This window comes from Telopea speciosissima, chromosome 5 (assembly GCF_018873765.1).
Source record: "Telopea speciosissima isolate NSW1024214 ecotype Mountain lineage chromosome 5, Tspe_v1, whole genome shotgun sequence".
In the NCBI taxonomy this organism is placed as follows: Eukaryota; Viridiplantae; Streptophyta; class Magnoliopsida; order Proteales; family Proteaceae; genus Telopea; species Telopea speciosissima.
In genome coordinates this window covers 32,661,024-32,683,977 of record NC_057920.1, presented here as the reverse complement: position 1 = coordinate 32,683,977, position 22,954 = coordinate 32,661,024, and the positions used below count along the sequence as shown (strand labels likewise).

Sequence of the window (22,954 nt, the reverse complement as noted above, 5' to 3'; positions counted from 1 at the left end):
TCGAGCGCATCCCACTCCTTCGTTTCTACTACCTTTGTGAGTCGGATGACTGATCAACCGAGGGACATCGGGCACAATTTAGTAGTCAGCACACCGACGGGTAGTGTCGTGAGCCTGAAGGAAGTCTACGACCCCTGTCATGTAGAAATTTGTGGGAAGAACTTGACCGCACGTCTAATAAAGTTCGATATGAAGGACTTTGACATAATACTAGGCATGGATTGGTTATCCGCTTATGGAGCAAATGTCATGTGTGCAGAGAAGAAGATAATATTCAAGTTGGATGATGGGTCGGTTCTCACCTATCAGAGTGAACTGACGAGGAAGCCCAGAAGAATGACCTTATCCGCCCTCCAGGCTTGGAAGTTGGTGGATGAAGGATGTCAAGGCTTTTTGGTCTCTATAATGGACACCGAGGCAAAGATAAAGCTTTTGGAAGAACTTGTCATCGTCAGAGACTTTCCTGATGTTTTTCCAAAAGATCTGACCCAGCTACCTCCTAATCACGAGACGGAGTTCGCGATTGATCTGATTTTTGGTATAGCACCGGTAGCCAAGGCACCATATCGAATGGCACCTATTGAGCTAAAAGAATTGTAGGTCCAACTATAAGACTTGCTGAAGAAGGGTTTTATACGACCTAGCGTATCTCCCTGGAAAGCACCCATACTATTCGTGAAGAAGAAGGATGGTAGTATGCAGTTGTGTATCGACTATCATGAATTGAATAAATTGATGATCAAGAATCGATACCTATTACCATGCATTGATGACCTATTTGATCAACTACAAGGAGCAAGAGTCTTCTCCAAGATTGATCTTAGGTCCGGATACCACCAGTTGAAGATCAAGAGTGGCGATATTCATAAAATGGCATTTAGAACTCGATACAGACATTATGAATTTCTAGTCTTATCGTTCGAGTTAACCAACGCCCCAATAGCTTTCATGGATATGATGAATAGAGTATTCCATGACGTGTTGGACAAGTTCGTCATCGTGTTTATTAATGACATTCTGGTGTACTCCAAGAGTAAAGAGGAGCACGCTCAACACCTTACTTTCGTGTTGCAGCGTTTATGGGAACACCAGCTTAATGCCAAGTTCAACAAGTGTGAATTTTGGCTTCACCAAATAGGATTCTTGGGGCACATCATCACCAAGAACGGCATCAAGGTAGACCCAAATAAAGTGAAAACGGTTCTCGAGTGGGAGACTCCGAAGAATGCCACTGAGATCTGAAGTTTCTTGGGGTTAGTCAGATATTACTGCCGATTTATTGAGAATTTCTCACGCATCTCAACGCCCATGACGAAGCTGATGAAGAAAGGCATAAGTTTGAATGGAATGAGGCTTACGAGAAAAGCTTCCGAGAGTTGAGAAATCGATTGGTGATGGCACTAGTTTTGACCATTCCAAACGGCACCAGAGGAATAGTGGTATACATCGACACATTCAGAATGGGATTGGGTGGCGTCTTAATGCAAAAAAGTAAAGTGGTCGCCTATACCTCAAAGCAGCTGAAGGAACAATAAAAGAACTACCCCACTCATGACTTAGAGTTAGCGGCGGTAGTCTTCACGTTGAAGATATGGCGACATTACCTCTATGGTGAAAAGAGTGAAATCTTCAGCGATCACAAAAGTCTGAAGTATTTCTTCACCCAAAAGGAGTTGAATATGAGACAGAGATGGTGGTTAGAATTGGTGAAGGACTACAATTGTGAGATCCAGTACCACCCTGGCAAGGCCAACGTAATGGTAGATGCATTGAGCAAGAAATCACAGACTGCATCTCTCACTTCTTTAGTGATAAGCGAGACATTGCTAGAAGAAGCATGGAAGTTTGACCTAGAGTTCATGATCGAAGGAATGTCTATGCAGCTAACAGCCATGGACATACATCCGTCGATACAAGAAGAGATAATTGAGAAGCAACCTTTTAACCCCGAATTGGCCAAGATCACTTGGGAAGTGCAGAATGGAGTCCACAAGGACCCAGACTTTTCACTGGCCCATGACGGGGTACTGAAGTTCAGAGATAGACTGTGCGTGCCTGAGGATTACGAGGTACAAGACCAAATCCTTAAAGAGGCACATAACTCACCCTATTCAATCCACCCTGGAAACACGAAGATGTACAAGGATCTAAAGAAGTACTACTAGTGGATCGGGATGAGGAGACCATAGCTATATACATGTCTGAATGCCTCACCTACCAGCAAATAAAGGCAGAGAGACACCAACCATATGGATTATTGCAGCCACTCCCTATACCTGAGTGGAAGTGGGAAAGAATTACCATGAATTTTGTGGCATATTTACCCACACCAGGAAAGGGATGAACACAATCTGGGTGATTGTAGATGGACTAACGAAGGCGGCTCACTTCATTCCCATTGGACAAAACTATTTGATGGAAAAGCTCGCTCAATTATACATTGAAAATATAGTCCGCCTACACGGCGTGCCTATTAGCATTGTATCTGATAGGGATCCTCGATTTACCTCAAGGTTTTGGAGAAGTCTACAGAAGGCACTGGGATCTCAACTAAATCTCAGTACGGCTTTCCATCCTCAGATGGACGGATAGTCTAAAAGGACAATCCAGACTTCTGGAGGACATGCTCAGAGCCTGTATATTGGAAATGAACGACAGTTGGGATGCCCACATACCTTTGGTGGAATTTATGTACAATAATAGCTACCACTCCATCATTGGCAATGGCACCGTATGAAGCTCTCTATGGTCAAAAGTGCTGGACCCCGTTATATTGGGATGAGGTTGGAGAATGAAAGTATCTTGGGCCCGAGATGATACAGGCAACCTATGAGAAGGTAGATATCATTAGAGAGAAGATTAAAGTAGCCCAATTGAGACAGAAGAGTTATGTTGATATTCGGAGGAAGAACATTGAATTTAGAGTCCGAGAGAAGGTATTCCTCCGAGTGTCTCCAACGAAAGGACTGCTACATTTCAACAAGAGGGGCAAGCTGAGCCCAAGATTCATTGGTCCCTATGAAATCCTCAATAGAGTGGGACCCGTAGCATACCAGTTGGCATTACCACCTTCCTTGCAAGGCATCCAAAAAGTTTTTCATGTGTCGATGCTAAGAAAATACATCAACAACCCGGCACATGTACTCTCAGCTAAACCTGAGCAGTTAGATGTGGATATGACCTATGAGGAACAACCTACAGAGATTTGGGACAAAAAAGAACATAATCTCCGTAACGACACGGTCGCATTTGTCAAGGTTCGGTGGGAAAACAATCCCATAGAGGAAGCATCGTGGGAACTCGAAGAGGAAATGCAAGAAAAGTATCCTCAGCTCTTCGAGCTACAAGGTAAGTAAATTTCGGGGATAAAACTTTTGTAAGGTGGGCACAAATGTCAAACCTTCCCTTAACTGGATGGGAATTTGAATGAAGGACAGGGACCCCTGACATGGCATCCAAGCACACTGTGGAGTATCACTCCAGTGATTGAATTTAACGGAGAACCCCCAAGGAGCTTTCTACATACCTGTTAGAAGGTGGACTGCAGACCCTTGTAGTTGTACTGCCCATGTCACACCCCAAACCACCCCTTAGAAGGATTGGGTAGGTGACCTGAATTGCATACGACAATCCGTCAAATCCCACGGATCTAGAAGCAGTGCTTACATTCACGGAACCACATTCATCTCATTACCATAAGTAAGATCAGAGTGCTGCAAAAAAAAAAAACTACAATTCTATAATAAAAGGAAGCATAGCGATACGGGGAAATGGTGATAATATATACATAAGATAGTTTGCACATTTCCCTCCGCCCACAAAGAAAGAAACCAAACTGATAAGTACAAAACTACATACATAGACATTTACAGGGTGAGCATACTCAACCCCAAAAAAAAAAAAACAAGTAAAAAGAAACTACAACTGATCCACAGTCAGAATGGGGAAAACTCCTAGCAAAACAAAAAGGAGTTCCCACAACAAAACATCAGAAGTACTCCTCAATGGTTTTCATCAATGACCATCGAGAAAGTATGCAGGATCGGTATGACCTCTGTCTAGGTCCACACCAACATCATTGTAACAACCAGGATTCTCCTCCTCAAGATAAGCCTCCATGCCACACTGGCATCGATCTGCAAAATCATCTAAGAAAAAAAACATTGTACAATAGAGTGTAAGCCCCACCGAGCTCGTGAGCAAATAACATCAATCATGCATGCACATGCAATCACAATTCACAGTTCATATAATCCTACATGATGTGCAAGTCCAGATTCTTTTTATTAGCCACCTAACAATAAAACTAAGTCAGGTTAGTGCTACTACAATCCCCAATACATGTATCCCTGGTACGGGCTTCTAACCCCTTCCCGTAATACATCCATTAAGTTGTCGGAGAGGACCAGTCAGCCCCCGCATCAGTCACCAAGGTTAGCCCGACCAGCCCTCTGTGATTAACCCGTGGGACAATCCATTTCTTTTCTGGCTCGTAGCCCATATTCACCATTCCGGTGTTCTTTTCATTTCATGCACCATTCCGGTGTTCTATTCATTTCTTTTTCTCTTTTCTCTTTTTTCTGATGGTCGCCCCCACAGGCATCCAACACCTTAACCCCTGTTGGCAAGGGTGCGTAGCATGGGTGATGAAACTCTAGCCCCATGTCTATATGCCATCATATGAGTCAGGTAGTGTCAACCGCATCCCATACTACAGGCAACCACGGGCCTCATTTCCAAGCCGACTACGGCATCTAGTCTAATAATCACAATCATCATACAAGAATTCACAGTGTTGATCAACAGACAGTCATTATGCAGTGATTTGAGTAGTTTGAACAGAAATAGATAACACAACATATATGATTCAATTCTGATTAGCCGGCATAGTATCATAATTACACATGCACACAGGATAGCATTATTCACTCACCTGAGTTGGGTTCTAGATACTCGCTAGCAAACTCAGTTCCAACAGCAGTCTGATTGTTATCCTTGAGCGCGGGATCAATTCCTAGATATAAATCAAAAGTTGTTATATTAGGGTTTCAGGCTATCACTGGTACTCCTAGGGTTAACCTAATCTTACTGGGTTGACCAGGTATTTGATTGGTACACATTTGGGATCACAAGGGTTGCACTGGGCCTTATTCTCATGTCCCGGTGCCTCAACCAGTGTCAGTGGCACGAAGGGTAAAATAGTCATTTCAATGGTTGTACCTGACCTTAGGTCAGATTAGGTCCATGGTGCTGTCCACAGCTTGCCTATGCTGTAGGACCAAGCATAGCAAGGTTTCTTTCACTTGCGGGGCCCACTTGGGTTCCCAAGCATTCACCAATTAACGACAGATCGGGGGAAGGGCTTTTTGGTCATTTCCCAACCTTCCACAGTGTCCAAAGGCCATTGGGTGAGATTCCCCAAAGTTAGATCAGCAATACAGCAACTTTCCATTCACTGGGCGATGGCTCTGGGCGATGCAGACATCGCCCAAAGGCTGCAAATCGATGCTGGGCTGAGTTCCCTTGGCTGGGCTTTTCAGGTTATGCCCAATCCTGATCCTCTGCATGTTTGGGGGATCAGGTAGCCCCTGGGGTGACCTACCTCTTGATCCAAATGGATCATCCATCAGGTCCACAAATGGCTGCCAGAGGCTGCCCAGACAGCCCAATGAATAGTGTCACAGGGTTTTCTCAACACTTGGAATTCGATTCCAGCCACATGCAGGGCTGGAAATGGGTATAAAACATTGGTTTAAGGTTGCAACCACCTAGGGTTTGATCTCTGCAGCCATGGCTTACACTCAGGGTTCCATTAAATTGAACAAGAGCAAGGTTGTGCAGTGCAGCTATGCACAGCCAGCTTCGGCTCATAACAACAGCATAATAGAATGATGAAATTCAATAAAAATCCTAGATCTTCCATGCACAAGGTCTGCATGGCAGATCTGGAGGTGCTCTAGGCAAACCCTAGCTGTTCTGGGCTGCCCAGAGAGCAAGAACACATCATACATAGAGAAGGGATGGGGACAGCAGGCATAGGGGGTGTTTTATACCTGAAATGGCCTGAGAGGGGGCTCGGTTTCCAGCTGGGATGGGTGGCAGCAACTCCCTCTCCTTCTTCCTTCTTCTTCCCCTTGCTCTTCTTCCTCTCTTCTTTCCCTCCTTTCTCTCCCATGGTATTCAGATATGACAAGGGCTCTAAAATGAGCCCAAGGCCACCTATTTATAGGCTCAGCCCTTAATGAGGCTTGTTTTCCTGAGAAGGCCTCTTTTAAAAATCAGTTTTTAAACTAATTCTGACTGATTCTGGGCACATTGGTGGGGTCCACAGTAAACTGAGGGTATGAGGTGGTCCCTCAGACTTCCCTCTATTAGTGGAGGGTGCCCATGTTCTTATTGGGTGGTCCCCATAATAAAAATCAATAAAATATACATAAACAACTACTAGGCGATATTACTGGGCCTTGCTGCATCGCCCAGTGCCATCACCCAGAGAATTCCAATAAGTTGAAATTCAATGGGGCTTGCATAGGGGTTTGACCCTTGGTCAGGGCTTTGTCCCAACATGCCTCATAGGGGATTTTACACACTTCCTTAGAGGTGGCTCCCATTGTTTGGGGAGGAGAGAGATTACCTGGGATCCAAACCATATATCAAGCTGTGAGCTGCATAATTGCAGGGGTCTGCTATCCATCTTCTAACAGGTATATAGGGAAACCTGTTCAAAGTATTCTCATTGATCTCATTGAGTGGAGTGATGCTCCACAGTGATCCTGGTTGCCTGGCTAGGGGTTCCTGCCCTTCAATAAAAAATCCAACCAGTCAGGAGCAGGGTTTGACATTTCTCCCCACCTTACAAAAAATTTCGTCCTCAAAATTTGCTTACCTTGTAATCCAAAGAGTTGAGGATACTTCTCTTTCATTTCTTCTTCACGTTCCCATGAAGCTTCTTCTATCGGGTTATTTCCCCATCGAACCTTTACAAAAGTGACGGTGCGGTTACAGAGGCTATGCTCCTTTCTGTCCAATATCTTCGTGGGTTGTTCTTCTTAGGTCATATCCACATCCAATTGTTCAGGTTTAGTTGATAATACATGTGTCAGGTTTTGAATATACTTCCTCAGCATGGACACATGGAAAACATTGTGGACGCTTGACAAGGATGGTGGTAACACCAGTCGGTATGCTATGGGTCCCACCTTATTAAGAATTTCATAAGGACCGATGAATCTTGGGCTCAACTTACCTTTCTTGTTGAAACGTAGCAATCCTTTAGTTGGAGATACTCGAAGGAATACTTTTTCTCCGACTTCAAAATCGATGTCCTTCCTTCTATTATCCGCATAACTTTTCTGTCTTAACTGGGCTGTGTTGATCTTTTCTCTTATGATATCCACCTTGTCATAGGTCGCTTGTATCATCTCAAGTCTGAAATATTTCCAATCGCCAACTTCATCCCAATATAACGGAGTTCTACATTTCCGTCCATAAAGTGCTTCGAATGGTGCCATGCCAATGGTGGAGTGATAGCTATTATTATATGCAAATTCCACTAGAGGTATGTGAGCATCCCAACTGTCATTCATTTTCAAAACACAGGCTCGGAGCATGTCCTCCAGAGTCTAAATGGTTCTTTCTGATTATCTGTCCGTCTGCGGATGGAAAGCTGTGCTAAGATTTAGTTGAGAACCCAATGCCTTCTGTAAACTTCTCCAAAACCTTGAGGTGAATCGAGGATCTCTGTCAGACACAATACTGACAGGCACGCCGTGTAGCCAAACTATGTTTTCAATATATATACGGGCAAGCTTCTCCATTGGGTAACTTATCTTGATCAGTATGAAGTGTGCCGCCTTTGATAGTCCGACTATAACCACCCAAATTATGTTCATGCCCTTCCTGGTGTTGGGCAAGTTTGTCACGAAGTCCATAGCTATCCTTTCCCACTTCCATTCAGGTATGGGAAGTGGCTGCAACAATCCATATGGTCAGTGTCTCTCTGCTTTTATTTGTTGACAGGTGAGGCACTTGGACACGTATATTGCTATGGTTGCTTTCATTCCCATCCACCAGTAATACTTCTTCAAATCTTTGTACATCTTTGTACTTCCTGGATGAATTGAATATGGTGAGTTGTACGCCTCTTTAAGGATTCGATCTTGGATGTCAAAATCATCAGGCACACACAGTCTATCTCGAAACTTCAATGCACCATCATGGGCCAAGGAAAACCATAAGGACCCAGATTTTTTGGCCAGCTCGGGATCCTATGGTTATTTCACAATTATTTCCTCTCGTATCGACGACTGTAGGTTCATAGCTGCTAATTGCATAGCTATTCCTTCGATCACGAGTTCCAGATCAAACTTTTGAGCTTCCTCTACCAGTTGTTCGCTTACAACTAAGGAGGCAAGAGATGCAGTCTGAGATTTCCTGCTTAGTGCATCCGCCACAACATTGGCCTTGTCGGGGTGGTACTGGATTTCACAATCATAGTCTTTCACCAATTCCAACCATCGCCTCTGTCTCATATTCAGCTCCTTTTGGGTGAAGAAATACTTCAGACTTTTGTGATCGCTGAAGATCTCACTCTTTTCACCATATAGGTAATGTCGCCAGATTTTTAACCCGAAAACTACAGCTGCCAATTCCAAGTCATGAGTGGGGTAGTTCTTCTCGTGTTCCTTCAGCTGCCTGGAGGCGTAGGCAACTACTTTACCTTTCTGCATCAGGACGCCACCTAATCCTGTTCTAGATGCATTGGTGATGCATTGGTGTATACCACCATTCCTCTAGTGCCGTCCGGAATGGTCAAGACTGGAGCTCTTTCAATTCCTGGAATCTTTCCTCACATGCTTCATTCCATTCAAACTTAGCACCCTTCCTTGTAAGTTTTGTCATTGGTGCCGAAATCCGTGAGAAATTCTCGATAAACCTCCGATAGTAACTGGCCAATCCTAAGAAACTTTGGATCTCAGTGGCACTCTTCGAAGTCTGCCACTCGAGAACTGCTTTCACCTTGCCTGGGTCTACTTTAATGCCATCTTTGGTGACGATGTGTCCCAGGAAACCAATTTGGTGAAGCTAAAATTCACATTTACTAAATTTGGCGAAAAGCTGGTGTTCTCGCAATCGCTGGAACACGAAAGTAAGGTGTCGCGCATGTTCTTACTCACTCTTAGAGTATACTAGGATTTTGTCAATAAATACTATGACGAACTTGTCTAGCACGTCATGGAATACTCTGTTCATCGTATCCATGAAAGCCATCAGGGCGTTGGTTAACCCGAACAATAAAACCAGGAATTCGTAATGCCCGTATCGAGTTCAGAACTTCGTTTTATAAATATCGCCGCTCTTGATCTTCAGTTGATGGTATCCCAACCTAAGATCAATCTTGGAGAAAACTCTTGCTCCCTATAGCTGATCGAATAGGTCGTCGATACACGGCAGCGGATATCGATTCTTGATGGTCAGCTTATTCAACTTGTAGTAGTCGATACACAGCCGCATACTTCCATCTTTCTTCTTGACGAATAGCACGGGTGCTCCCCAGGGTGATACACTAGGTCGTATAAATCCTTTCTTCAGTAGGTCTTGAAGTTGAACTTGCAACTCCTTCAGTTTGATCGGCGTCATTCTGTACGGTGCCTTAGATACCGGTGCTGCTCCAGGAATCAAATCAATCGTGAATTCTATATCACAATCAGGCGGTAGCTGCGTCAGATCTTTTGGAAAGACATCAGGAAATTCTCTTACAACTTCTAGTTCCTCTAAGGGTTTTATCTTCGCCTTCGTGTCTATCACAGTGGCAAAAAAGACTTAGCATCCATCATCAAGCAACTTTCGCGCCTAGAGGGCTGATAAGGTTACTCTCCAGGATTTTTTCTTGGGTTCACTTTGATAGGTGAAAGTTGACCCATCTTTCAATTTGAACCTTATCTTCTTCTCCGCACACAAGACGTTTGCACCATAGGCCGACAACCAGTCCACGCCTAGGATTACATCAAAATCATTTATATCCATCTTTATCAATCGTGCGGTTAATTTCTTCCCACAAATTTTAATCTGACAAGGGTCATAGACCTTCTTCAAACTCACGACACTCCCTGTCAGTGTACTAACCACTAACTCGTGCCCGATGTCTCTCAGTTGATCTTTCATCTTACTCACAAAGGTTGAGGAGACGAAAGAGTGGGTTACGCTCGAGTGGAATAGTACTCGTGCGGGTATGGTTGAGACATTCAGGGTACCTAGGGTTTGTAGGTAGTTTAGGTTACATGAAGTAAGCCAATTAGCCCCTATAAGTTAGTAGTGTTTAGCAACTTACCTATCAATACATCAGGATTCGCCTCAGCTTCTTCATTCGTCACCACGGACACCTTTCCTCGCGTCCGATTGTCCCATGGCTGGAAAGTCCTAGTGTAGGGCTGATTCTACGAGTTGTTGTTGTACCCATGCAATCTACAATCTCTAGCCATATGCCCTTCCTTATTGCACTGGTAACACTTAAAGGATGCAGTAGTAGGTGTTAAGGCTTGGCTCACTTGACTTGCTGGTCAGGCTGGCGAAGCTGCTGTTGTCGGTTGGCTCGTCGTAGGTTGAGCAGGTCGATTAAAGGTGGGGCGGAAAGGGTTCTGACCCACATTTGGCCTACGATACGGAGTCAAGACGGAGCCTGAATTGGTTCCACAGTAAACTTTATTTGGCCAGGCATAGGTCTGAAAATTGTTTGACCTTTTGCCCAAGGATGACGCCACAAGTTTCTCTTTCTGTTTCTCCTTAAATCTATCTTCCATGGTTTTTGCCTTGTCGACCATCTGAGCATAATCCCTAATGTCCATGATTGACAACACGGATCCGATCTTAGTCTTGAGTCCTTTCTCAAATTTCTTCGCCATACTAACTTCTCCTTTCAAATGCTCTGGAGCAAAATGGAACAAATCCTCAAATCGCTGTTAGTAGTCCAGCACTGACTTGGTTCCTTGCACCAGTGTGATAAATTCTGCTTCTTTCCTTTCTTTAAAACTCTTAGGAAAGTAGTTCTTGAAGAAAACTTCCTTAAATTGTTCCCACGTGGGGTTCAAGTGAGTAGCTTCCAAATTAGGCCTAGTTGCCTTCCACCAAGCTTCGGCTTCATTCTGCAACTGATAACCCGCACATATCAACTTTTGTGCATCCGTGCACTCAAGTACTTCAAATGCCTTTTCTAGGGCACTGATCCACCGCTCTGGCTACATCACTTCTGATGTTACTTTGGAAAATGCAGGCGGTTGGAGTTTCTTAAACCTCTCCATAATCTTGGCGGTAGAGTTTTCTGCTAAATGTTGAGGTACCGATGGTGGAAACAGTACGGGTCGATTAGGTGGTGGTGGTGCAGCACGTTCATGCATCATGGTTGAAAATTGAGTTGACATTTGACCAAGCAATTCTTGTTGCTGTTGCATGGTCCGCATCATAGTGGTCATGAACGCAGTCACATCACCAGCTGCCACATTTGGCTGAGGTGCAGCAGTAGTGGCTTGAGCAGTCGCTGGTGCCTCTAATGAAGCAGCCGATGCCTCAGAGTTTTGAGCTTCAGTTCCATTAGGCAATTCAACCTCCGGTACAACTCGAGGTTGTTTTCCTTTACAACCACCACAAGAACTTCTAGTGTTGACCATTGTTTCTTCTCTGAAAAGAGGAGCGTGTTTAATATTCCAATATCTTCTATACGGATCAAAATTATTCCTTAGCTAGAGCAGGTACAAATCTAATCCACAGTTCCAATGAGTTTCATGGGTCACACTCATAAGGTGGATTGTTAGATTCATTGTCTTGGTTTATTAGGTGATGTGTCTTATTGAGTGCATTATGTTTCACTTTCTATGCATTTTATATGTCAATATGCTAAGCATGGCACTAATGAAAATTTTCAAATTTTTAAATAAAAGTCTTTTAATTATTTACCTAATCTAGCAGGCAAGCCTCTCCAACTTCTTCCCAGTCACAAACTCCATCGCAAGTAGAAATTCTATGTCAGCTATTACCTCTTCAGCTAAAGTCATAAAATACTCTCGTTCTTCGGGTCCACTAATGGCAGCAATGGCTAAATAGAAATCCAACTGGTTCTCGGCTCAGGGCAACACTAACCGTATCCATCTCAGTCTCTCTTGTAGATGTCTAATATAGATCATGATGTTGGGGTCTCCAGGCTCAGTCAAGGTAATAGGTCCTGTCATAGAAAATGGTTTAGGCATTAGGGCATACTTAATTAAAAGAATTAAGTACATATCTACTGAAATTTTAGTAACTGCGGATAAATTTTCTAACTTTTGGGTTGGCTCGAGGTACCTTAACGTCTAGATGTTCTCGACAGCTAAACTACCTCTTAGATTCCTATTCTCGGCTGACCTACTTTGTGGCTAGGGTAATACCTATGCTTCCCACACGTAATACATATGTAATACAACATACCTATGTAACTATGTTTGGTTTACACAGTAACACTCCAATTGGTTTGTACATCACAATATTTGAGCATGTAATAATTAGATAGTACACACCATATGTCATTATACTCATCTATTTATATTTACATATATTAAATACTTATTATAAATATAACAATAAAATTTTCCAAGCCCCTATGTGTTTTACTCAACCTCATTGAGAAATTTCACCCCTTTGGGTTTAAGAAGGTTATGTTTGATTAGTGCAAAACTATTTATTATTTTATTTTATTTTTTTATATTATTATTATTATTATATTATTTTTTTTTTGGTAATAAAAATCTGTATTTTAGTGTTGTCTGAAGTCATTTTGGGTATTCCCCAAGTTTCCATAAGCTAAAACCCAAAATCCAGCAAGATTCCCTCACTGGACGATTTCTTTGGGCGTTGCCACATCGCCCAGTGCCATCGCCCAGAGAATCGGGGCGCAGGGTTTTAAATCTGAGAGGGCCCCATGTGACTCCTATCTCATTCTAAACTTCTCTAAACACTTGGGAGAAGTCCTTGGAGAGTGAGGGGACCACTTCAACACCAAATCTCGGCATTTCCTCGGGTTATTTGCGATCCTACACATGCTTACGTAAGTTTTCTTGGTTACTTTGTCTTTTCTCGAATTGTTTTATTCTCTTTTGCTTAGGTTAGGGTTTTTGCAAATTTTCTAGCCCTAACTATGGTATTTCCTTTCCTTTTTGTAGAAAATGTCTACAAGCCATCGCACCGCTAGGAAATCGGTAGCTCAAAAGCGGCTACGGATTGAGTTCGAGGATTCTTCCAATTCTTTGGTACCTCCTTCATCATCCACGGATGATACTTCTTCACAGGAGCCTACTTTCGATCACTTCTTCTTCTTTAGGTACGAATATGCCAAGGAGTGGAAAATTTTTGAATCTGTAAAGATAGTGAACGGTCGGGTGGTACGGGTAGAGGACTTCCACCAATATAACCTTTATGCCCGGTTCAATGCCCTAGGTTGGGCATCGATGTTGTCTCCTACCGAGCCTTGTTATCCCAACTTGGTTTGGTACTTTTACTGTAACCTGGGGCCTTCTAGTGCCCAGGAGTTTGGAGTGGAGAGTAGGGTGAAGGGAGTGGATATCAGGCTGACCACTACCCTATTGGTAGAGATTTTGGGCTTACCAGACACAAGAGAGAGGGTTTACTATTAGCCTCACATGGATATATCTGAGATGTTTTCTTTGGAGACTAGGAGGACAGTCTTCAAAGCTTTGACAGGTTCTCCGGACACGCCTAAGTCTGAGACCTCTTACAGGCCAAGTGCTGGGGTGATTAGTAGGTGTGTAACCTATAATATTTATCCAAAAGGTGGGAACAAGGGCAGTATATCTATGATGAGGGCATATATTACCTACTGTCTTCTGGGAGCTAGGATGGGGGGTCCAGTCATAAACCTCCCATATCTTCTTCTGCAGGTGATGCTCTACCATGCACGAAACCCAGCTGATGGGAACCTTCCCTATGGGAAGTTCCCTCACTTTGGTCTTTCAGTATTTTAGGGTTCCATTGGAGGGTGAGTATGTTGATAAGACCTGATCCAGGCCCATAGACAAGACTTCCATTCTGAAGATGAAGCTGCCTGGGGAGGATCCACCAGAGGATGAGGGGAAAATGGGGATGCAGCAGGGAGAGGAGCATGGAGTGGAGCATGGTGATGATGTGCACGATGAGGAGATGCAGGGGATGGAGCAGGGAGACATTGGGGTAGCTACCCAGGCCATACATGTAGAGGAGCAGGGTATAGGTCCAGGAGACTTCGAGGGTTTTGACACTCAACTTACTGACTTACCTGCATATGAGACGACCGGTGCCACTAGCTCTCAGGTTCCAGGACCTCTAGAGTGGGCTCAGATGATGACACACTTCTAGAGCCTTAGTACTCAGCTTTCAGACTTGGGGACCAGGAAGGACTAGGGCTTCACTTCCTTGGGGAGCAGAGTAGGATCTGTTGAGCAGCGACTAGTTTTCTGGGATAGATTCTACAGGGTTAACTCTCACCAAACACACCCTCCTCCAGATGACTTACTCCGACTGAGTAGCTCCAGTGCAGCTCCGGACATTTTATGGTTCGTGGTTATGATTACTTTTTATTTTCTATGCTTGGCTTATGTACTTTTTTATTTTTAGGATGTTTCAACTTTTTGTGTGTTTTTTTTTTTAAATAGCTATGTACTTTGTTAAACCTTTAGTTTACCAATGAAACTTATGTAGTGGCTTGGCCACAGTTATCTTTTATTTAATGGAAATTGTGCACCTTTTTATTTAATCGCATCTACCTCCCCTGTAGCTTTTAAATATTATATATTTTATTATTTAAAACTTATTAGTCCTAGTCTGCACTCCATGAATCTAAGAAGAGCCTCACGCTCTGATACCAAGCTCTGTCACACCCCAAACCACCCCCAAGGAGGATTGGGTAGGTGACCCGAATTGCATACGGTAATCCGCCAAATCCCACGGATTTAGAAGCAGTGCTTACATTCATGAAACCACATTCATCTCATTACCATAAGTAAGATCAGAGTGTTGCAGAAAAAAAAAAACTACAATTCTATAATAAAAGGAAGCATAGCTATACGGGGAAATGGTGATAATATATACATAAGATAGTTTGCACATTTCCCTCCACCCACAAACAAAGAAACCAAACTGATAAGTATAGAACTACATACATAGACATATACAGGGTGAGCATACTCAACCCCCCCAAAAAAAACAAGTAAAAAGAAACTACAACTGATCCACAGTCAGAACGAGGATAACTCCTAGCAAAACAAAAAGGAGTTCCCACAACAAAACATCAGAAGTACTCCTCAACGGTCTTCGTCAATGACCACCGAGAAAGTATGCAGGATCGGTATGACCTCCGTCGGGGTCCACACAGACATCATCGTAACAACCAGGATTCTCCTCCTCGAGATAAGCCTCCATGCCACACTGGCATCGATCTGCAAAATCATCTAAGAAAAAAAATAGTGTACAACAGAGTGTGAGCCCCACCGAGCTCGTGAGCAAATAACATCAATCATGCATACACATGCAATCACAATTCACAGTTCATATGATCCTACATGATGTGCAAGTCTAGATTTTTTTTTATTAGCCACCTAACAATACAACTAAGTCAGGTTAGTGCTACTACAATCCCCAATACATGTATCCCTGGTGCGGGCTTCTAATCCCTTCCCGCGATACACCCATTGAGTTGTCGGAGAGGACCAGTCAGCCCCCACATCAGTCACCAAGGTTAGCCCGACCAGCCCTCTGTGATTAACCCGTGGGACAATCCATTTCTTTTCCTTCTTCGTTCAGCCCATATTCACCATTCCGGTGTTCTTTTCATTTCATGCACCATTCCGGTGTTCTATTCATTCCTTTTTCTCTTTTCTCTTTTTCTGATGGTCGCCCCCACAAGCATCCAACACCTTAACCCCTGTTGGCAAGCGTACGTAGCACGGGTGATGAAACTCTAGCCCCATATCTATATGGTATTGTATGACTCAGGTGGTGTCAACCACATCCCATACTACAGGCTACCACGGGCCTCATTTTCAAGCCGACTACGGCATCTAGTCTAACAATCACAATCATCATACAAGAATTAGCTTCTACAAATGCAAGACAACAACCTCTAAATCCAGCACCACTGAACCGTGCACCGAACACACCGGGAATCTCCAAAAGGATATCATATAGCTGTATCAATGGCTCACAACCTGAATTCCATGATTTCATAAAACAAAATAGAAACAAATATGAGTTCACAGACACACAAAGGCATATGATAGTACACCTGCACATGTAAAGAGTATGGTGAGAAATAAAAATTTGAATCGCTGGATCTATTACGTGACTTTTTTAAATGTTTCGTTTTTCTTTAAACAGAATGTATAAGAAGCTTGAACAAACAAAACCATGCAAGAACAGATTAACATCTCAAGAAACTTTACCAAACCTAGTTTTAAAACCTTATTTATGGACCCCTGGGATTGACGGAATATCCATTCCGTTGGAGTGAACCTGTTAAGTGATGATGTCAGCAGACCATAAATTCTTAAAAGGTCAAAATACCCTTATGGTGATAGGAGTTTACCATAATACCGTTTTGGATAAATTAGAATCTATTGGAAGAAAAAATAGAGTTTGAGAGTGTTTGGGGCGGTTGCAGAGGCCGGAAAAGAGGGCGGCAATGCCTTCAGTCTGGACGATATTGATGCCAACGGCGATGGAACCCATTCTTGGCGGTGCAACATTTATGATGCCTAGAGCGGTGGTTGTAGATGAGGTGTTAAAAAATATGGAACATCTCCAACCTCTGCAAACTGCCACGTTCTTCTCCTGCGTCTGCAAATCGCGAAAACAAAGAGGGAGACTGAGACGGTGAAGCTGGTCTCCCTAAGCCGGGGGACCATCACAGAACAGCATCCACAGCCGCATTACTTCTAATGCTTCTTTCTCAGGTGGTCTCTGCCATCCCTATTTTCTCTGATGAAACCCTCTCCATTTCCCATTTAACCAAACCTGAAATCACCTACAACCCATCTTGTTCCTTCCTCATTTTCTCCCTACGATAATCGCACCCTATCTCCATCAACATCTCAACCTAAACCCACCGACAGAAACCATTTCCATCTACCAAATCCCTAACCATTTCCATAGCCGAATACCCCTTCGACTCTTCTTCTTCTTCTCCTAGTTCTTATTTTATTTCGGTCATTAAACCCCCAGTGGCCATGATTGAACTCTCCAAACCCAAACCCTATCTCTGATTCTGCCATCTCTGAAACCAATCTCACCATGCCATATCTCCTTCACTCTCTCTTCGATACAATCCAAAATCTTGAGAAGTCAAATTGGGCACAGAAATTTGCCTGAAAACTAGCATTGAAGCTTCATTCAGATGGCATTTAAAGTACATATCCAGAAGTGAATTTAACACAAAAATATCTTGAGAAACAGTACTGTTCTTAATCAGGTAGCCATGGATTTGCTGCCCAAGGTGGGTAGAACACATGGCAGCGCAAGCCTTGAGGATATAAGGGAGGGTGAAGTGGTCCAGAATGAATTCCCCCCGAATAAATCGAACATAGAAGAGGATAGTTAGCTCAAAGTGACGTTTCTGGTATAACCCCTAAGCATGGAATTACAGAGGATGAGATCAGGTTCTTCGACATAGTTGAAGAGACGACCTGCATAGTCCGAAGAAGCTTGAGAAGTGCTCGCAGTTTCTAGTTTCTAGTTTCGAATTTGAATGTGACGTTTCACAAGACGAACTGAATAAGGATAAGATTAGAAGAACTATAGAGTTGAAGATTCAGTGGGCCCAAGATAAAACCATAGTTTACCCCATGAGCATTACAGATTTACAGGTGAGAGAGAAAGAATTTCATTATCTATAGATCTGCTGCAAGCCAGCGAAGGAGGTTGCAGGGCCACGGAGAAGAGAGATCTGAAGTTGAGAGAAATCGATTTGCAGAGCCCTTTCACAGAGTGGGAGGAAGATCGCCAAAAATGGTTGCAGAGCTTGTGATTTTGGGCCGATTGCAGATCCATGGAGAAGAGAGGAAGAAGACGATGAGATTCGGTTTCAAAAGGCCATCTCTTTCACTTTGGGTTTTGTTTGATTTGGAAGAAGATGTACAAAGGCTATTTTGGTCTTTTACATTGTAAAACTAACACCTAACTAACACCGTGAGGTTTATGGGTCAGTAAGTAAGGTTTTAAATAATAGGGGGGCTACAAGATAGGTGAACAAACCTCAGGGGGTGTACTAGATCTACCTGTGAAGGCTGCAAGGATCTACCTGTGAATATAGATTTGGTGAAAATGAATGGCATGAAAACTGAAAGTTGGATTTCTTTTTTTTTTTTTTTGGGGAGGGGGGGGGGGGGGAAGAAGAGAGAAAAGAAACCCAAAATATGATAAAGGTTGCTTCTACAGAGCATTTTCTAGGTAGAAAAATGTACTCAAGTAGGATTGCAAATGTAGTGTGGGTCTAGTTGGAGTTCAAAGTGTTGGTAGAAGAGATATATACGAAACTGAATGTGTAGGAAATGGATGATTTCTCTTTCTAGATAGGTGAAAGGGAAATTGAGTTATAAAACTTGAACCATAAACATTTGTCCTTTTATTTTAGGGAAATTTATGTCTACCACCCCTTGGGTTTCAAACAATTATGTCTACCACCCCTGAAATTTCAAAAATTACTTCCGTACCCCTAGGTATTAACTCTGTTAGTTTTGGAAGGAAATGTCAATTTTGTCCTAATCCTCTTCTTCTTTCTTCTTCTTCTTCCCTTATTTCTATTCACCACCATCACCGTAACCTCCACCACCTCCACCACCCCCTCCCCTGGACCACCACCACCACCTCTACCCCTACTGTATCCACCACCTCCACTTCCAAAACATCTCCCGTATCGACAACGAACTCCACCTCTGCTAACAATCCCTAGCCAAAACCATTCCTGTCAATATAGGAATAAATCTACCTCCCAGACAAGTCGGCAGGATATGATAGGGTGAGGCTCGTTCAACATCGCCAAGAGGCCACTTGTGGAACTCACCATCGTCACCATGGAAATAAAAACTCGAACAATCTTCCTCTTTCTTCCCCTTCACCTCCTTTTTTTAGGGTTTCGTCTCTGTTTCCTCTTAAATTACTAATAATAATACTAATGATTAGATTGAAATGAAGAAATACACATGATGATTAAAACCTTCCGGTTTCCTCTTTTCAATCTCAAAGCTGACAAAGAAATAAACCAGAGAGACAGGGAGAGAAGACTAATAGTAGGACTAAACTACGACAAGATAAAAAGTAAGAAAAAGATATATAGAATACTCTCTAGGTTGGGTTTTCTTGTAGATCCAACAGCCCCAACCTAGTTGACGCCAAATTTTATAGTTGGGAACTTTGTGATTTCAGGGGTGATGGGTTTGTTCTTTTTGTTTTCTGGGTATTTCATACCGAAGACTGGAATGCCAAAGTATTGGGTCTTTATGCATTATATATCGCTGTTTAAGTATCAGTTTGAATGTTTTTTGATAAATGAGTTCTCTAGGAAGGGAAAGTGCTTGGAATACTTGCTTGGTGAATGTGTAATGAGTGCAGAGCATGTAATGAGACAAGAAGGATTTGAGGAGGAGAGTAGGTGGAGAAATGTGGTGTCTAAAATTCCTCATTTGAAAGAATACTAATGTTAGAGACCCTTTCAATCGAACGGATCCTTTTGTAGTAAGGAGTGAAGTAGGGAGCGATGCTCCTCCATGCTGACTGATCTGTGTCGAAGCCATGAGCGAGAACCAGTATCACAATCTTCTACGTCCTTAATTCTATCTGTCTATTTGGATTTTAGAGATGTCATTGAAGAAGGTTGGAGAACTGAAACAAGAAGAATGACGGAGAAGATTCCGGTGAGAAAGAGGTGCAGAGCACTTACAAGCATGGGAAACTGACCACTATGGAAGCGTTGGAAGAGGTTCTTCCAGTGCAGAGAGGTATTTCGAGGTTCTACAATGGCAAATCAAAATCCTTTCAACAGCCTAGCAGATGCTGCTTGTTCCAAAACTAGAGACCTTGTGAAGCCAGAGAAACCCTACAACAGGAAACGCAAGAAATTGCTGGCTTTTCGTCGAACAGCTCGAATGCGAACTCATCGTGATCAGGATTTCGATCAGTAATACTAATGCCATGAGCTAGTTCGTCGTCATCACCACAGTTTCTTGACGAAACTCTTCCTTTGCTTCCACAACTAGGAGAAAACCGAGACCGCAGCTACTGCCATGCTGCCACGGTAGGATTCCAAGGGGGATTTCAAATTCTAAAGGTGTAGGTAGGGTTTAGAGGTTAAGATTTCAGAGTTTTGAGCTTTCCATTAAATGCGATGGGCTGTCCGGTAGAGGTTGAAGTAGCAAGGTGGGGATGGAGTTGCAGGAAAGGGGTTGGAGGAGGAGGAAGAAGAAGAAGAAGAAGGGGGTAAAAGGGTCATGTTAATGGACCCAGGGTTAGTTTGGGCATTTAGATTATATTTGGGCGATGACATCATCACTTAACTGTTCTCATCTAATGGTAGGGGTACGTTTATAAGAATCTTTCAAAATACAGAGGAGATTTATGAAATAGATGAAATTCCAGGAGTGGTAGACAATTGTTTCAAACCACAAGGGTGGTAAACGTAAATTTCCCTTTATTTTATAATGATGAGTTAGCAATTACATAAACTGTGTAGAGAAAGATGCAGGTCAGGTTTTATTTCCATTTTATATTTATGGAACTTTTGGATTGACTGGAAATAGGTAAGTTTTGGAAGAGGTATCACGGTTTCTCAACCCGGTTTGGTTGGCAAGGAATGAGGAAATACAAGTGAGTGAGATGTGATCCCAAAAATTATAGGCATTGTGGCATGATTAGATCACTAACTGAATGCTTCCTGATAGTTTTTTCCAGACAATAATCTTATGTTTGGGAGTGGTTTCATTGTTGTAGTTGCATTAGGCTGGTTACTTGTCAAAACAATGTAGGGTCAATCTCAGGTCAAAGGAGAAATGAGTTCAGATAAGAAATAGGGTCCTTGATTTCCTTGTTCTGCATTTTTAAATGCTTAGACAGTGTATCAAACTAGAGGGCGGGCCTTGGTGCAACGGTTAGGTTGCTCCTTTGTGATCAAGTGGTAACAGGTTTGAGTCTGGAAACAGCCTCTTTGCGAAAGCAGGGGTAAGACTGTGTACATTATGACCCTCCCCAGACCACGCAGTGGCAGGAGCCTCGTGCACTGGGTATGCCCTTTAGACAGTGTATCGAACTGTTGAATTGTATCATTTCATTATCTATCGGTTTGTTTCAGGTCAATATGTTAAACAGCTTGATGTATAAATAATTTTTATCTATCAAGTGTGCATCGTACTGGAAAGGGAAAATATAAGATACATATTGGACAAATATGTTTGAACTTATCAATACTTAAAACCCTTATCCTACATACCCAAACATATACTACTGAAAAGGTGGCATGTAATGAAACCAACACCAACAGGTAAATAAACAAGGATGAGTGAAGTTAGATAGGAACAACCTGTGCATCCAACCCCAGCAGTTAAAATACACCTTAGTTGAGCCGAGTTGAGTTATCCATTTGTTTTAATTTTTAGCTCTTAGATAATAATAAAGTTGCCCTTTTCTAGTAATGGTGAAGAACGATAAAACTAGTAACTTAGGTATTACCACACTCATAATTCTGGATGGAACTTAAACCAGAAGCTGTAATGAGCTTTCCAAATTCCCCTATGTTGCCACATGCCCATGCTTGAAGTCCTGCGATTTAAATGATTAAAGAATCAAAGATCAGGTTATTGTTAAGTGAAGCATGAAGCGAAACAAAATTGGCAGGACAATTACAAGATCATTACAAAAACTTCCACAGAAGGATAATACCTTTTGCAACCCGCATGTTCTCAGAAAAATAATGCTCAGCTCTTCTAGCTAGATTTGGTTCTAATTTGTACTGTGAAAAAAGAAAGTTAAAAAAGCAAGCAAAGTTCAGAAAAGAATGCTGGGATATATAGAACTCTATATAATGTACAAATACAAATTTCTTAATTACATATTATCATAAAATAAGAGGTGATAAGAATTCACAATTTACTCCGAGAAGCTACAAGAACTCATCTTCATCTCCAGGTGAGAGGAAATCTTAGTCCACAATCAGACAACCTTACATGATGAAGAAGTCCGTAGAAGTTGTGATTAACTATACTGTACTCAATATGTAATTTATCGTGTTTAGTTATTTGGGGTTATTTCTGTTTTTTATGGTTCTTTCTAGTTAGTTCTATTTAGTGTTATGTCTCAAGGGTATTTTGGGTGTTTCTATTGTAATTCACTTAAGGTTGATTATAAATAAAACCTGCCTCTCACGTTTTAGGAATTAACTAAATCGTGAGAAGTCTATTCTCTCTCTCTCGGTTTTTACTTCTTCTCTTCTCAGATCTTCTTTCTTTTTTGCTTTCTTCTTCTAGATCTCTTGCTACAGGTTAGGTTTTATCTTCAGTTCTGTTACATGGTATCAGAGCATTGAATTTTGATCCACGAGATTCTCCTTGCTGCTGCTGCCTTGAAGGTTTTTCATCCTTTTATTTCTATCGTGGTCTACAGCAACCATATGCTGCTTATATTGATCTGAACTCTACTCATATATTCATGAAGGACTAGAGTTCCCTGCTATGCTGCAACTGATTGTGTATGTTCCTGCTGCTGTTCGAAGCACTTGAAGATTGGTTCCTTGTTTGTCTAAAACCCTGACAATCGATATTCCAAAACCCTGTGGAAATCGATTTGTTTTTCTTCTGGGATCTGTTCTTCATTTTTGCTGCTGGAGTTACAGTAATTATACATCATTATTGGTGGTTATCTTCATCCAAGATTATACTTCTGTATTGGGCTGTTCTGC

The 22,954-nt window shown here is 42.4% G+C and overlaps 1 protein-coding gene across 1 annotated transcript in view; it reads right to left on the bottom strand.

The window, feature by feature from the left end:
• Window positions 1–15,254: 15,254 nt before the first annotated feature.
• LOC122662944 (galacturonokinase) overlaps window positions 15,255–22,954 on the bottom strand; it is a 127,131-nt gene continuing 119,431 nt past the window's right edge. The window contains exons 12-15 of the mRNA XM_043858649.1: window positions 21,940–22,009; window positions 21,730–21,819; window positions 16,087–16,223; window positions 15,255–15,272 (exon numbers count right to left, since the gene is read on the bottom strand). Of these exons, the coding sequence (XP_043714584.1) occupies window positions 15,255–15,272; window positions 16,087–16,223; window positions 21,730–21,819; window positions 21,940–22,009 (315 nt within the window). The remainder of the gene's footprint in view (window positions 15,273–16,086; window positions 16,224–21,729; window positions 21,820–21,939; window positions 22,010–22,954) is intronic.